Source organism: Hylobates moloch, unplaced genomic scaffold (assembly GCF_009828535.3).
Source record: "Hylobates moloch isolate HMO894 unplaced genomic scaffold, HMol_V3 SCAFFOLD_8, whole genome shotgun sequence".
NCBI classification, from domain to species: Eukaryota; Metazoa; Chordata; class Mammalia; order Primates; family Hylobatidae; genus Hylobates; species Hylobates moloch.
This window is the reverse complement of record NW_026652283.1, coordinates 66,185,166-66,202,116: the sequence shown is the minus strand read 5'-3', so window position 1 is coordinate 66,202,116 and position 16,951 is coordinate 66,185,166. Positions and strand designations below refer to the sequence as shown.

General features: G+C 46.6%; 1 protein-coding gene and 2 non-coding genes across 4 annotated transcripts in view; 2 read left to right on the top strand and 1 right to left on the bottom strand.

The window, feature by feature from the left end:
- The first annotated feature begins 6,776 nt into the window (after window positions 1-6,776).
- Window positions 6,777-6,848, top strand: TRNAP-CGG (transfer RNA proline (anticodon CGG)). The gene has a single exon. It is a non-coding gene; the product is annotated as a tRNA-Pro (tRNA).
- Window positions 6,849-7,532: 684 nt separating this feature from the next.
- Window positions 7,533-7,604, bottom strand: TRNAP-AGG (transfer RNA proline (anticodon AGG)). Its single transcript has one exon. It is a non-coding gene; the product is annotated as a tRNA-Pro (tRNA).
- A 6,519-nt stretch (window positions 7,605-14,123) lies between these two features.
- Window positions 14,124-16,951, top strand: part of MPZL1 (myelin protein zero like 1) — a 70,145-nt gene continuing 67,317 nt past the window's right edge. For both annotated transcript variants that reach the window (XM_032161091.2, XM_032161090.2), the window contains exon 1: window positions 14,124-14,387. In XM_032161091.2, coding sequence (XP_032016982.1) covers window positions 14,297-14,387 — 91 coding nt within the window. In that variant the 5' untranslated portion in view covers window positions 14,124-14,296. The remainder of the gene's footprint in view (window positions 14,388-16,951) is intronic.

The following is a 16,951-nucleotide window of genomic DNA, read 5'->3' as shown; positions in this document are numbered from 1 at the left end:
GGCCTCTAGTGATCCACCCGCCTCAGGCCTCCCAAATTGGGATTACAGGCATGAGCCACCACGCCCAGCTGGTCATTTTCTTAAGCAGGTTCTTCCCAGCCTGCAAACCCAGTGAAAGGGCTTGCTCTTTCCTCATTACTGTGGGGAAAAAGTCCTGTAGAGGCTTTCCATAGGCCCTGTGTGACTCATGTGTCTATACCTGAATCAATTGTTACAACCAAGTAGATGCAGAGACTGTGTGCCCTCTCCTGGAGCTAGGAGCTAGGTGAGTCAATCCTGCACTGTCTCTACAAGGCCTGCAAAGGCGAGCAAGAAGATTCCCCAAAGTGAAATCAGGGTGCTGTTACCAAAAGAAGCTATGCTGGCAGGCAAAATACAACAGCTGTTTCCCACAGGGCAAAACTTGAAACACCCAATTACTATCCCATTGTTTGCTTCAAAATTAAATTTTGTTTGACCCCAACTAGTTCTAGTCAAGTTTTTGCTCGATGGACCAGGTGAAAAAAGGATAAACAGAATGTATCTATATAATGCATGATCAGGTGGTTTATGAAGATGTCAAGAGCACTGAACAAAATCCAAATGCTCACATAAAATGGGATTAGGTTTCATAAGCCACCCAGGAAAATCAGTCTCATTATTTTATGTAATAATGTATTACTGTGCCCAGAGCTAACCTGTAGCTCTAGGGGATTACAATGTGTTTGTATTATTCTTCATTTTACACAGTGCCTCAGATATGGTAGGTACTCAATAAATATTTGTTAAATAATGAATGACTGAATTGATTTCAGAGCTGAGATGGGATTATTTTCAACAGTCAACCCTGCTTAACACCTCTTTTATCTGATAGCAGACACCTGAAATGTCATCATTAGCTTCCTTCAATATGCAAATACTTCTGAGAGAGATCATTATTTGAAGCTTCCTTTGTCATTTATACCTTGATGTGAGAAGTTTCTTGAGACCCCTCCCAGAGGGGGTTACAAAAGAGGCGCAAAGTGCGTAAAATTCTAGGGGCAGGAGACACACTTTTCTGCCTTCCCAGTTTTGTTGGGGTAACCCAGGCTCCCCACGAGCCCTGTGCTGGATGTCCTGATCACAGTGGCTATGGATGCTGACAAGAGACCATTATTCCAGTTTTGCCTGCAAATCCCAGGAGAGCTGTGGGAATTCCAGCAAAGTCCCACTGTGGTCAAATGGGGCAGGAAACTGGTTCTGTGAGACTCCTCAGAAGAGGAAGAGATGATGAATGTATTACATGCCTCAGAGGGTAAAGGAAGCCAAGATAAAACCACCCACATCCAAAACAGGAACTAAGAGATGTCTTACACATCCTCCTAATACTGAAAAGCTGTGGGGCTTCTCCATGGGAGCTGAACACCCTGCGCCTGCAGCAGCCAGGAAGACACTATGAGGGAAGCAGGATGCCGAAGGAAGAGGTCAGAAAAGGCTAGGATTCTGGGCAGGCGTGGTGGCTCGTGCCTGTAATCCTAGCACTTTGGGAGGCCAAAGTGGGTGGATCACTTGAGGCTAGGAGTTCAAGACCAGCCAACATGGTGAAGTCCTGTCTCTATTACAAATACAAAAATTAGCCGAGCCTGTTGGTGTGCCTGTAATCCCAGCTACTGGGGAAGCTGAGGCAGGAGAATCGCTTGAACCCAGGAGGCAGAGGCGGCAGTGAGCTGAGATTGTGCCACTGTACTCTAGCCTGGGTGACAGAGTGAGACTCGGTCTCAAAAAAAAAGAAAGGCTAGGAATCCCCCCCAGTACTCCTGTAAGTAATATGACTCTAGTCCTTCATGATGTAGTTTTACATAGAAATTTGAGAAAGTGGCTGGGTGCAGTGGCTCACGCCTGTAATCCCAGCACTTTGGGAGGCCGAGGTGGGTGGATCACCTGAGGTCAGGAGTTCGAGACCAGCCTGGCCAACATGGTGAAACCCCGTCTCTACTAAAAATACAAAAATTAGCTGGGCTTGGTGCCGCACACCTGTAATCCCAGCTACTCCGGGGGCTGAGGCAGGAGAATCGCTTGAACCTAGGAGGCGGAGGTTGCAGTGAGCCGAGATTGTGCCATTGCACTCCAGCCTGGGTGACAGAGTGAGACTGTGTCTCTAAAAAAAAAAAAAAAAAAAAGAAAGAAATTAGAGAAAGTTACTCTAAATTGGGTAAACCCCTAAGTCAGTTACCACACTTACCAGTTGCTTCTGTTTTAAAGAATGAGTGGGCTGAATTGCACTTTAACCAGCATGCAGAAACAAAATTCTAGAATAATTATATGATCGGTACTCAAAGGATGGATATTGCCAAGACACAGATACTCATTCCCCTCCTAGAAAATAGTAGCCTCTTCAAACAATAGGACCTCCAATACTAGTCACTGCTGTTTGACTATCTAAGGAAGCCACACGTGCTAGACAGTGCCAGGCACATCCCCATCACAGCTGCACCTGGCCTCTCAGGAGTGATACAAACAGGCTTATTGACCACCTCTGGAAGCAGAAGGGATGGAGAAGCACAAAAGGGCCTGCTTTACATTGCTTCTAATTCTGTGTCTCCGTTCTACCAAGAACAAAGAAATGCAGTTTCAAGACACCTGTTTTCTTTGTGGCTTAAAAATGTTAATTATCCTTATTTTTTTCTCATTGTAAAAGCAATGCATCTTTATTTTAGAAAATTGGTGGGGGCGAAGAAAAAATTTAAAGAAGCAAATAAAAAAGTATTTTTAAGTCCACTATCCAGGGATAACTAATGTTACTATTTTATAGATATTCTTCTTTTTTTTAGTGCATTATATACGTTTTGTTTTAATTCTTGGTTGGTGCAAAATTGGGATTTTACTATATCTAATTTTCTTTTTCTTTTTTGTAACATACTCTCATGAGCATGTCTTCATAAAGAATCACAAGTTTGATCATGAAAACGATACACTTTTGTGTTAACCAGAAACATCTGACCAGAACTAGGTCTGTACAAAACAGAGGGTAATAAGATGAACAGGTAATAAGATGCCTTGGTGAAAGTGAAGGTGTCCCAGCCGAGAGCAGTTCTTTCACAATCTACATCTGAGATTCATATTGCCCCTCTGACCTCATGTACTCTCAAAACTTAAAAACAAGCAAAACCTTTTGAATGAAAAATGAAGAGGCTGAGGCAATTCCAAGAATTCATTAATAGTGATTCAATGAAGGGACTGCAAAATTCAGAGGGACACATGATCTAAACCTCATAAAAAGGATCACTGAGGGAAACCAAACAGAAATATGTTTAGTAAAACATAGCTGAAGCTTTTGCTGGATATTGGACTAGAATCTGGAAAAAGACACAAATTTTCAGTCAGATCCAATTTTCTGTTTAAATTGGAGGAAGGCTTGCCGTGGGTGACACAAGCCTACCAAGACAACTGCCATGGCCTTCTAGTCAATTAGTACATAACCCCACAAGCAGCAAACAAGGCTCAGCATATGAGCATGATGCCAGTCTTGTGTGCCAAGTTAGCGAGAAGGTTCCTTGGAGTGGTGAACCCATGTAATTAATTGTATTCTTATTCCTAAGGACTGATCTTGCTAGACAGAGCCAAGTCTGCACCACTTAAGCCTAAATTGGGTAAGAATTCAGTGGCCAGCAAATCTTAGTTATTAAATAGTCACTGAATCCCCATTACAAGTGATTTAAATGCCCATTCACAGTTTCAATAATGTCATCCCAGAGTTATTCTAATCATCTCCTAATGGATTTACTAGTTTTCTAATTTCTTTTACTCCCTTTTATGCATCTGACCGCAAGTCAAAATTGTTGTCGTCAATAATACTTTTAACATTATCACCATTCTCAAAAGCTTTGATGCCATCAAAACCCTTAAATGAAATTAGAAGATCAAGTCATGGGCTTTAAAGTTATCTAAGAGCCACTGGTCCTCTTCTTCCACGTTTCCATCTTACTTGTTAACCAGCCAAGCCAAGCTCCTTAGCACAGAATTGCATCAAGAGTTATAAAAGTGGCCAAGAATCAGTGTTTACCTCTGTGACCAGGCCAACTCTGGGAGGGTGTCCTAAGGAAATAATCCAAAGTACATGGAAAGGGTCAGGGTGCAATGGCTCACACCTGTAATCCCAGCACTTTCGAGGCCAAGGTGGACAGATCACTTGAGCCCAGGAGTTGGGAGACCAGCCTGGGCAACATAGTGAAACTCCTTCTCTACAAAAAAATACAAAAATATTAGCCAGGTGTGGGTGAACTAGCTGGGTATAGGTGGCACATGCCTGTCCCAGCTACCTGGGAGGGTGAGGTAGGAGGATCACTTGAGCCCAGGAGGTCGAGGCTGCAGTGAGCCATGATGGCACCACTGCACTCCAGCCTGGGTGACAGAGTGAGACCCTGTCTCAAAAAAAAAAAAAAAAGTATATACACAAAATTTCAACGAAATGTTTGACACCACTTACTTATACAGTAGAAGAATAATTAAGAAAAGGATGTGCCATTGTCTTGATGGGATACTATGAAGGCATTACAAACTACTAAAGGAATGGAAAAGCAGACTTGGGAACTTATTTTTATTTTTTATCCCTCTCCCCAGGCTTGGGAAATTAAAACAACAACGAACAAAAACAAACAAAAAACCCTTGAGAGTGTATACTCAGCAAAGAGAAGTGTCCACCTCTGTCATGTTCCATGAACATGGTGAGTGGCCGGAATGAGTCAAAGCTCCCAGGAGTGGGATACAGCTCAGGCAGGGCAGAGAGAGCCCCAGCGAAGGCACGCATACTCTCAAAGGGAAGGAGGGTGACACTTAGCTGCTCAGGACTTGCCCTAATGAAAACTCTCTCCCCAACCTTCCCCACCTTGACCCATCCTCAAACTACCAAACAGTGTGTTAAAAGCAATATCCAGCCGGGCGCGGTGGCTCAACCCAACACTCTGGGAGGCCGAGAAAGGCGGATCACCGAGATCGGGAGTTCGAGACCAGCCTGACCAATATGGAGAAACCCCGTCTCTACTAAAAATACAAAATTAGCCAGGCGTGGTGGCGCATGCCTGTAATCCCAGCTACTGGGGAGGCTGAGCAGAAGAATCACTTCAACCTGGGAGGCAGAGGTTGCGGTGAGCCGAGATCGCGCCATTGCACTCCAGCCTGGGCAACAAGAGCGAAACTTCGTCTCAAAATAAAAAAAGAAAAGAAAAGAAAAGAAATAAAACAATATCCAGTTCTCACACCTTAGGTAAGTAGGAGGAAGAAAGTGGTCTCAGACAAGGAGAGGGTGTCAATAGTTTTACGCACTTCCAAACAAATAGAAGGCGTAGACAGGGCTGCCCACCTTAGACCTGGCCCCTGCACCAGCCAGCGACAGGGCTCTCTACATCGCCAGAATGGGCTAAAGAAAGGTTTTTCAGTGCTAGCTGTTTGTTCTGAGGTGTCTTCACTGCATTTCCCCTGTTACACTCCCCACCGGCATGAACCCTGGTCCTGACCTCCTATCGCTAAGTGTCGTCCCAAAAGCTCACTGACATTAAAAGGAAGAGAGGGAGAGAGAGAGTAAAGAGCAGAGAAGCGGATGCACGTGGGAAGCTCTCGGTTAGCAGGTGAGAGGGCAAAAGCACCACCAGGACCTGGAAGAACGTCTGACCAGGCTACAAAGCAATGGATTCCTTTTACGCTGAACTGAAAGTAGCCTAAGAATGCAAGAGTGTTTTAGAAATAAGGGACCTCTGCAACTTGGCCACAGACTGCAAAGAGCCGGAGTGCAGGGTGGCGGGCTGGGGTCGTGAAGCGGGGGGAAGCGGTGAGAGCAGTCCGGAAAGCAGGCAAGACGAGCTAGACCCCAGGCCGGGAAACCACACCCGCGGGAGACCCCGCACTCGGACTTCCGCTCCTCTGGGCAGAAGGGCCGTAGGGCAGGCTCACATTTTCTGCTGGATGGGAGGGAGAAGACCCGGCCCACTGCCACTGCCCTCTCTCCTCCAAGCTACCGAGGTACCAATCTTCTCCCCCACTCTCCAGTCCCTTTCACACGCCCCAGCCCCCAGTTCTCCCACCCTCCAGGAACTCGGGAGTTCCTAGACCAGCGCCACCGCCAGCTCCTAGGCCTGTGGATTTATGTGAGCGATTTAACATCTCTGAGCCTCAGTTTCCTCATCTGCAAATGGAGATACAATGGCACCTAGGGGATTATTACGAATATCAGGTGAGTTCAATACAAGCAAAGGGCTTAAAAAGTGCATTATCCCCAAATGAAGGTTCGGGGAGTTAACTTAATATTCACCCCTATGGGATTTCGTCTCCCACCACCCCTTTCTTAGCCAGGATTCGGGTATTCCCTTCCCTCGCCCGGACTCCCCGTCTTCATTCACCGACCCACTCCCGGAGCAGGCCCAGCTCTGCGTGCACTGACGGGCGGGGCGCCGCCGGGACCTGGCACCGGGCTGCGTCCTGAGGCGCCCTGCCCCGCCCCGCACTTTCCTCAGCCCGGGCTCCCGGGCGCCCGCCAACACTGCGACTGGAACCGCCGGGGCGAGCCCGGACTCCGGAAGGCGGCTTCCGGGAGCGCGTGCGAACGCGGAGGCCCCGCCGGCGATGGGGGGTTGGAACGGCCGGACCAGGCAAAAGCCCGTCCCTTCCTGCTCCTCCACGCGGTGGGGCGGTAAGCGCTCCGGACCCGAGGCTTAGGGAATCAGAGGACACGCAGTAGAAGGGTCGCAGGTCGTGGTTGTTCGGAACACGAGGTGAGAGGCGGAATAAGGCTGAAGGGAAGCGCTAGGAGCACCGTTGCCGAGAGCGGCTCGTTGGTCTAGGGGTATGATTCTCGCTTCGGGTGCGAGAGGTCCCGGGTTCAAATCCCGGACGAGCCCAGGCTTTTACCCCCACCTACACCCAAAATTAAAAACAGATATTTTCCCCCCTCATTCCCCACATATTCCATTCAGAAACTTAAATGAAAGCATACTGGTCCCATGAGCTCAAATGTTGATCCCCTTTGTTTTTTGAAGCGAGGGGCCATGTGAGCTCAATTAATACAACATATGGCTACTGTACGCCCAAGGGCAACGCATTCAAATTGCTTTGTACCATGTAAAACACACACTCTTGAAAAACGGACGCCTAGTGCGGAATCCTGTGCACGCCTTTAACTCCTCCAAACGAGCAGGGGGCGTCATGGATTAGCAGGTCCCGGGTTCGGGAATGAGCATTTCCGAGGAAAGGGGCGCTCAGGAGATATCCCCACCCCAAATGAGGGGCACTGTCGTGGATGAGTTTAAACTACGCCATAGGCAATCAAGAACGGAGCTCCCGATGGCCCTGTACACGCGCTGCACCCAGGAATAGACAGCTAGGAACAATGTTTTCATAGTACAATACTACATTACTAGCAAACTTTTTACATTTTCAAAATGAGGCCTTTTAATGGTATTTCAATGTAGAGTGTGCTCTAAGTTTCCAAAAATCTCAATTTTGTGTTATATTCTGACCAACCTGTATTTACTACGTTTAGTCATCTGTGCCCCCAAATATGCAAAGATTTTTACTCCAAAACAGGGCTCGTCCGGGATTTGAACCCGGGACCTCTCGCACCCTAAGCGAGAATCATACCCCTAGACCAACGAGCCGACGCGAGTTCCACCTTGCCGTCATCCCAAAGGAACGCATAGCTATTTAGTCCCGCGCCCTCATGTGGTTGTTTGCATGTTAGGATTCGATCTTTCGGTTGTGTTTGCTTTCTATAGATACCGCGTTTTCAATTTTCTTTCTTTTCTGTTTTGCTCTTTGAAAATCAGTAACACAGAAGAAAGCAAAATTGTCACTATCAGTATAATATCGACCTCTTATTTCGAAAACTATAATTTTATTTCTATTCATGGCTAATAAATGGCTATTAGTGTGGGACAATGTCACTGTGGCAGATTCCAGACTCCCTCCGTTACTGAGTTCTGGATGTTTCATTCGTTCTCTTTCGCACTTTTCTATAATGTTAAAATCTCGGTTTCTTGCCGATATTTTTTTATTGTAATATTCAAAGCCCTACGTATCTAGCCTTGTGAATTCCCATCTCTGTTTTTACTCGAAGTGTTCTCTTCAGCTGGAAAACCTGTTTGCTTTTGGACAAATCCCAAACTCTAACCTTCCCAGAAAAAGATCCTTTAACATATCAAAGCCAATTATATGTGGTAAATAACTGGGTTTCAGTCTTATCTCCTCCAACTGTATCTTCTTAGAGTGCAGGACACCTACACCAACACGGAATTCTACTGTAGAATTGGCAATCAATGTGTGATTGCTATTCGATTGTCCCAGTGTCTTTAATTAGATATAGTAGACATGGCTTCTTGACTATATTTTAAATTCTTTTTCCTTTCTTTTTTTTTTCTTTCTTTCTTTTTTTTTTTTTTAGACGTTGTCTCGCTTCGCCCTTTCGCCAGGCTGGAGTGAAGTAGTGTGATCTCGGCTCACTGCAACCTCCGCCCCCTCCGCCCTCCAGGTTCAAGCGATTCTCCGCCTCCCGAGTAGCTGGGATTACAGGCGCAGGCCACCACGCCCAGCTAATTTTTATGTTTTTAGTAGAGGCGGGTTTCACCATGTTGGCCAGGCTGGTTTCGAACTCCTGACCTCAGTTGATCCACCCTCCTCGGCCTCCCAAAGTGCTAGGAGTACAGGCGTAAGCCACTGTGCCCGGCCTAAATTCATTCTTTCTTTCTTTCTTTCTTTCTTTCTTTCTTTCTTTCTTTCTTTCTTTCTTTCTTTCTTTCTTTCTCTTTCTTTCTTTCTTTCCTTCCTTCCTTCTTTCTCTTTCTTTCTTTCTTTCCTTCCTTTCTCTCTTTCTTTATTGAGACGGAGTCTAGCTCTGTTGCCCAGGCTGGAGTGCAGTGGCACGATCTCGGCTCACTGCAAGCTCCGCCTCCTGGGTTCATGCCATTCTCCTGCCTCAGCCACCCGAGTAGCTGGGACTATAGGCGCCGGCCTCCACGCCCGGCTAAGTTTTTTGTATTTTAATAGAGGCGGGGTTTCACCGTGTTAGCCAGGATGGTCTCGATCTCCTGACCTCGTGATCCACCCGCCTTGGCCTCCCAAAGTGCTGGGATTACCACCGCGCCTGGCCCTAAATTCTTAAATACTTAGCATTGAGGCTTACCGTAAGAAAGCTAGTGCTCAGTGAATGATTCTGAATGATTACAATTTGTCCCAAATTCCTTAACAATACAAATTTTAGGTGTGTTTGTTTGTTTGTTTGTTTGTTTGTTTGATACAGGGTCTCACTCTGTCGCCCATGCTGGAGTGCAGTGGCATGATCATGGCTCACTGCATTTTAGTACTTTTGTTACCAGAAAAAGGGGTCTTCACCCAGACCCGGAGAGAGGGTTCTTGGATCTCGTGCAGGAAAGAATTCAGGGTAAGTTGCAGAGTGTAGTGAAAGAAGCAAGTTTATTGGAAACCACTCTGTTACAGAGCAGGACGTTCTCAGAAAGTAGGAGGAGAAACACCCTGTCCTTCAGTTTTTCTTATATAGTGATCTTACCTATTTAAAAGTTAGACTAAGCTGTGCCTACATATGGGTGAGCAGACAACATGACAAATTTTGTTACTCTATTGATTTAAAGAAGACAATTATTGACATTTTAGTGTGTGAATACATAAAAGCATAACTATGATTATCTTAAAGGCATATATTGTTGTGGATATTAGGATATTTGGACTTCTTGCTGTTGTAGGAGTCAGTCCTAGTTATCTTCAGGCTGTTTCCTTAATTATAAACATCCCATGACTATGGGTCGTGGCAGGCAAGGCATGTGCCTTGTTAGTCCTAAAATGGAGCCGAACTTAAAACAAACATTAATTGTGAATTGTCATTCTAGCAAATAACCAACCAGATAGGAAACAAGTAGACAGAGTGACTATCCTAAATAGACCTATTCATTAATTTTATTTCATATGTCATGCATTCATCGGTTTATTCATTCATTCATTGCTCATTCTTTTTTATTTTTTTCCAAGACGGAAGTCTTGCTCTGTCAGCCAGGTTGGAGTGCAGTGGCGCAATCTCAGCTCACTGCAACCTCCACCTCCCGGGTTCAAGCAATTTTCCCACCTCAGCCTCCCGAGTAGCTGGATTACAAATGGCTGGCACCAAATGTATTTTTAGTAGAGACGGGGGTTTTGCCATGTTGGCCAGGCTGTTCTTGAACTCCTGACCTCGTGATCCGCCCGCCTCGGCCTCCCAAAGTACTGGGATTACAGGCGTGAGCCACCGCGCCCGGCCTGTTCATTCATTCTTCAACAAACATTTAACAACAAGTACTATGTGACCGACTCCAAACTGTCAACTTTCTTCCTATGGTTTGACAACAGAAAATTCTAGAAAATCTAGCACTGTCTTCACCCTTCTTTGTTTCATTTAAAACTGCCCTAAACTTGAGTCTTCAGTTCTTCTTAGGGCTCCAGGAAAGGAGGGAGGATAAGAATACCTTGTACAATGTTAATAAGTTCTAGATTGCCAGGATAGTGTATTCATCAAAATCTAACTGGAAAAAAATATGCCCTGGACACCTAAGAAGTTTATACTGCTTTTCTCCTTAAAATGAGGAAGCTATAGAATATAACTGGTTAGAGAAAATAATGTAACCACTTCAGATATCTGAAAGCCTCAGTCTCAAGAAGTCTGCCTGCTCTCTCTCTTTTCCCTTTTGAATTTACTATAGCTATTATCATTTTAAGTTTTTTCCCCCCAACTTCTACTTCTATCTAATCATTAAAAAGGAACTTGTCTTTTACTTGGCAGGCCAAATACTTGAATATCTCATTTGACTGTCTTAACAATGATGCAGAAAGACTGACAATAACAAAACTCAGAATATTGATTGCTTCATTGACAGTGGGAAATATCCCTATTTGGTAGGAGGAATGCCTGCGCTATCTGTCCAGGCACACGCTTCCCTAGAATTAGGTCCTCGTGAAGCAGATATAGTACACAGATGGTTGCAGGGCCCAGGAAGACAGCGTATCTTGAGGAAAATTTTATCCTAGCTACAGTGAATTTAGAAATCTGGCAACACAGCCTTCTCCTGTAAGAATTAACACCTCCCTAAGGACCCTTTTACCCTCATTCCCCCAGTTTGGTGTCTCTGTGCCCAGGGGAAGGAGACACTAGAACTCTAATTTTCCAATTTTCAAAATTTTCTAGCAACAATGCTTCTGGATTAAGACATTCTTTGTGAAACTGATTTGGCTTCAGGCAAATCTTTGTCAAGGTGGCCTGGGATTCCTTTTTGAATCTATCTGATTGTTATCTGCGAGGAGTCAAATTCTCAGAGTTCCTGGGACACCACCCACATTCCAATTTTCTTCTGGCAACAGATCTTGAAGACAAAGATGGACAGGCTAGAAATTGGGACTCTTTTTCTCTTGATTATACTTCTCATCCAACTTATACCCAGGCCTGTAATTCTTTTCGTGAAATGTCTCTCAAATCCTGTCTTCTCATCCCCACTATCAATACCTTATTTCCTGCTCTCTTCATTCTTGCCCTGCTGCAGTGGTTACCTTTTTAAAACACAGATCTGAACTTCTTACACCCCTTTCACCACTCTCCACTGCCTCCAGAAAAAACACAACTCAAGGCTCTTCAAAATACGACCGCAACCCCCTTTCCTGGCATTCTCTCTTCCCCTCTTTCCCTCACTCCCCTCAAGTTGCAAACCACAAAGGATTCACCTAATATTTCTCACACTTGTTAGGTGATTTCATTTCTCTGAATGTGCTTTTCCTGTTTTCTCAGTTCTCTGAGTTTGCTTTTCCTGTTTTCTCTCTGGTGAATTATTCATCTTTTAAAGTTCACCTTAAATGTTTTATCCTTGGTGAATCTTTCTAGATGCTTCTTGGGCCAGTGGATTTTGGGAGTGAGGTATATGTGGCTGAGGTACATCACAATCAGCAGAGAAGCTTTAAACACTGCTGAGAGTCACTGTCCCTGCTGGCTTTGGGTTTCTTCTTTATTCACTCTTCCTTTTTTTGAGACGGAGTCTCGCCCTGTCGCCCAGGCTGGAGTGCAATGGCGCGTTATCTCGTCTCACTGCAACCTCTGCCTCCCAGGTTCTGTAGCCGGATGAGCCGCAGACAAAACTACTCAGACACGGAGTTATAAAGAAGGAAGGGGTTTATTCGGCCGGCCGGGAGCATCGGCAAGCCTCCTGTCTCAAGAGACTAGCTCCCCGAGTAAGCAATTCCTGTCCCTCTTAAGGGCTCACATCTCTAAGGGGGTCCGCGTGAGAGGGTCGTGATCAATTGAGCAAGCAGAGGGTACGTGACCGGGGGCTGCATGCACCGGTAATCAGAACGAAACAGAACAGGACAGGGGTTTTTACAATGCCTTTCCATATAATGTCTGGAATCCATAGATAACATAACCGGTTAGGTCAGGGGTCTATCTTTAACTACCAGGCTTAGGTCAGGCAGGCCCAGGCCTGGTTTCGGGTCTGGTTCTTAGGCGCCGGGCTACCTGCCTTTAGTTTCGCTTCTCTTTCCTTTTCTGAGTATAAAACATTATGAGAGGATCTGTCTCTCTTCTCTCAGTTCAAGAGATTCTCCTGCCTCAGCCACCCGAGTAGCTGGGTACAGTCACGCGCCACCATGCCCAGCTAATTTTTTTGTATCTTTTCTCTAGTAGAGACGGGGGTTTCACCACGTTGGCCAGGCTGGTCTCGAACTCCTGATCTCGTGATCTGCCTGCCTCGGCCTCCCGAAGTGCTGGGATTACAAGTGTGAGCCACCCCACCCGGCCCTCATTTTTACAAATGTAATTGAGTACTTGTTTGTGTACACTAGTAGACGATGTGCTTCTTGAGAGTAAAGCCCAGGTGTTCTACATCCATGGTTCAATTAATGCATTGTTATCTTTTCCAACCTATGGCATTTGAGATACTACTTCAAAAGGATCTGCTGACAGAAATAGGGCAAAGTGGTTCTGGTATTTTTTTTAAGTTTTTTTCTCACTAATGTTCTTATGATTTTGCTGTACCACAGTGTTAGCTAAAACAGCACAGATATCGGGAATGGCATTAAGACTGACCTTAGACAAAACCTTAAAGTGAGAGGTTGCATTTTGGGTTCTCACCATACTCTTCCCCCGCTCTTGTCCTAATTATCTGAAGCTTGCTTCCCTTCCTCACCGTATCAGCCTCCCACCTGAATCTTCCCTTTTCCTCCTTCACACTCATCTTTCTTGTGCCCCTGTCCCTCCATTTTTCCCTTTTGTAAGCCATTTTCGTAAGGATCCTTCCAAATACTTCCCCTATTGATTGGACAAACCCGTAGGTGGCAGACTGTTCTGGGCCAAGGCAACCAAGTTGAGCAGGGCCAGCAATCAGTGTCGGGAACTTCTGCAGGGCACTTCAGAATCAGTGTTGGGAACTTCTGCGTTCTATTTTTCACGGACACAGACAGGAACACTGACATGCAAAAGCAAAACAATCAAAAAGCATTTTCATTTGTTTTCCAGGTAGTAGGAAAGAGTTCCAGATTCCCATCCTTCTGACGCCAGGAGGGAGGTTCCTAAGAGGAGGTTAGGGTAAGATGGAGACTTCTTTTTAAGCTAGTAGATTTCGCAAATTGCAACACATACATTATCTAGTCCACGCAAAGGACAGGCCTTGGGGACAGGGCACGGGGAACGTGTTCCACCTGGACGACTGAATCAGAAGTCTCTCCCCCATCAATTGAACGCCTCACTATTTTTCTTTCTTTTCTTTCTTTTTAAGGTAAATGAATTGCTTCTTTTTCGTTAGGTGAGGCCGGCAGAGAAGAAGAAGAGCTGAAACGGAGGCGAGGTTAGTACCCAGCAAAGACCCGTGGCGAGGAGAGACAATGAAGGGGACCATGGGACTGGACCCTCAAAAAGGCAGAGGAGACGCTGGCTGGCGGGGCCCGCAGGCGGACAGCCACGCAGGCAGGCGGAAGGCTGGGCTCGGCCTGGGACCGCTGCAGACCCGGCCTCTGCGCGGGGCCAAGGCGCCTGGGTGGGACCGAGGAGGCGGGGCCTTCCCGGCGGACGGGTGATTGACAGCCTTTCTCTCCAATCGCGTCCTTAAAAGCGTGCGGGCAGGCCAATGAACGGACAGCGAGGGCCGGAGCGGGGCTGAGGCTTGGGTGCAGAGGTGGAGAGCCGCGGTTGGGGCCGGAGTGGGGAGTACGGCGTGGAGGTGCCACCCGGCGTGGGTGGCGGAGAGATCAGAAGCCTCTTCCCCAAGCCGAGCCAACCTCAGCAGGGACCCAGGCTCAGGGGCGCCGCGGCGGCGACTGCAGCGGCTGGACGATGGCAGCGCCCGCCGGAGCCGGGGCGGTGATTGCAGCCCCAGACAGCCGGCGCTGGCTGTGGTCGGTGCTGGCGGCGGCGCTTGGGCTCTGTAAGTGATGCCAGGACCAGGGCTGGGGCCGGGGAGTGGGGCTCCCGGGGCCGGCACACGCCCCTCGCGGCGGTCGCAGGCCAGGCGCGCGGCTGAGAGCCGAGGTAGGGAGGGGGCGCGGCCTGCGCTCTCTGGGGCCGAGGGGACCCAGCCCATGGGGAACGCGGGCCCCCGCGACTGGCCAGGAAGACGCAGAGCCTCTTTCTTCTCCTTCCTGGATCCTCGAGTGCAGAGGAGGAGGGGAGAGTGCTCTACCTTGCTCCTTCCCGGGGGGCGGTCCAGGGGAGCGGGCCTGGCGGGCGGCTGCGGTGAGCCCTCGCGGCGCCCCCTGCCCTCCTCACGGTGACTCTGGGTCGTCTGGGCCCTGCCGGATTCTGACTCAGGAACTAGGGTTCTGGCGTTCTCCACCTTTGGGAGGTGGCGGAAGGTTGCAGGTTTTTCATTTGTAGGGCCTTTGTTGGTTTGTTTCCTGTTAAGCCAGGGTTTTGTTGTACTTCTAAGTTCCCTTTCCCATGCTCTCATTCAGTTTTAAGTCTCCGTAATAAAAGAGTCTCATTTCCGTGGTCTGCAAAACGCCAATAAAAAAAATTGTTACTTCTAGGTTAGAATGCAAAGAGCTTGGAATACCAGTGAGATGGCCTGGCTTAAAAGAATTTGGTCAAATCCATCATAATTCCAGACGTAGCCACCATAATTTGAGAAGACATAGAGCATTAAAAAGCATAATTTGCCTAAAGGAAAAGAAAAGCTCCTTTTTCTTACCAAATATTGTGACTCAAGCTTAAGGTAAACCTCGGGCTCGATTTATGGGAATTGGATGAGTTGTTTTATGGACATCTGAAGTGGTATCTGCCACAGGACTTTCCTGTGGTGTTGTTCAAAGCAAAGTACTTGTTGCTGTCTCCGAATTTAGTTAAATAATAGTTATAAAGAGGGCCAGCTGCTAAGAAACCACATAGATTTTTTTCATTCCCTTTGTTTTCTTTTTTTTTTTCTTTCTCTTTTTTTTTTTTTTTTGAGACAGAGTCTGGCTCTGTCTCCCAGGCTGGAGTGCAGTGGCACCATCTCGGCTGGCTGCAAGCTCCGCCTCCCGAGTTCACGCCATTCTCCTGCCTCAGCCTCCCGAGTAGCTGGGACTACAGGCGCCCGCCACCACGCCCTGCTAACTTTTTTGTATTTTTAGTAGAGACAGGGTTTCACTATGTTGGCCAGGATGGTCTCGAACTCCTGACCTCGTGATCCGCCCACCTCGGCCTCCCAAAGTGCTAGGATTACAGGCTTGAGCCACCGCGCCCGGCCCATTCCCTTTGTTTTCAAAATGTCAGTTGCATCACAGTATCTGAATACCAGAGTTTACTCAGTAATTTCTTTCTTCATGGAAAAGTTCTTAATATAATCCTTGGATCAGGGAAACTAGGTGAAGTTCTGTTGGATCACCAACTGTTCCACTTAAACAGTGATTCCAGGGGCTGTAAAGCGTAAATGTAAAAGTCTCCCTACCCTCCAGGGGTTGACAGATGATGACACCCTTTGTATAAGACACAATCCATTCTGTATTTTGTCTTAGATAAAAAGGTTAAAAGTGTGTTTGTTGGTGGTGGTATTTGTGTTTAATCAAACAAGTAGAAAATAGCCTAAAATTAAAGTTTATCAGAAATATGCTTCAGACAGAATTGTTATGCATGAGAGGTCAGACATTGCTATGGAGGACAAAGCAGTTAGGGTGATCTTAATTAAAATCAGGGTATTAAACGTAGCAGGAGTGCAAACCTACATAGTAGTGAAAAGATCACTAGAGTAATAGCCCCATACACCTTGGACGTAATTTTTCGGTAATGAAGATGAATGTTGATATGTAAAAATCAGCAGCTGATGTTATTGGTTCCATTTAGAAAATTATTGAATCTAAAATTCTTGCCAAATCACCTTTTTTCTGGTCATGGATACTGCACTTAAGAGTTCATCTTTTACAGGATAGCTTCTAAAGTTTTATCAAGACAGTTACTCAGCAAACATTTACTAAGCACCTTTTAAGTGCTTAACACTTAAAAGGTGGGAGGTTGGGTCTCACTGTGTTGCCCAGGCTGCTCTGGAACTGAAACTCCTGGGCTCCAGTGATTCCTCTGCCTTTTCCTCCCAAGCAGCTGGGGCTACAGGTGTGTGCCACTGTATAGGGTCAGAAGCACATTGGTAAAGATGTACTGTGGGAGCTTGAAGGAGAGTCATTATCTCAGACTGTAGTTCAGGCTACTGGAGGGAGTTTAAACTGAGTAGGCATAGGGGAGGGGCAGAAGTACATACAGAGTTATGAATGAATCTGTTGGTAGTTCAGTATAGTAGGAGGTTGCACTGTATATAAGGGGGATGGTGGGAGTTGAGGCAGGAGAGCCTGCCAAGGGCACCAACTTACAAAGGGCCTTGTCTGCCACACTTAATCCAATGAGGATTTCTCTGTCTATTGAGATGTGAAGGTTGGGTTAGAGTGGGGCGAGGCTGAAGCCAGAGAAGGCAGAGGACTATTATAATAATCCTGGGGAGGATGATGAAGATCTGAATTCAAGCAT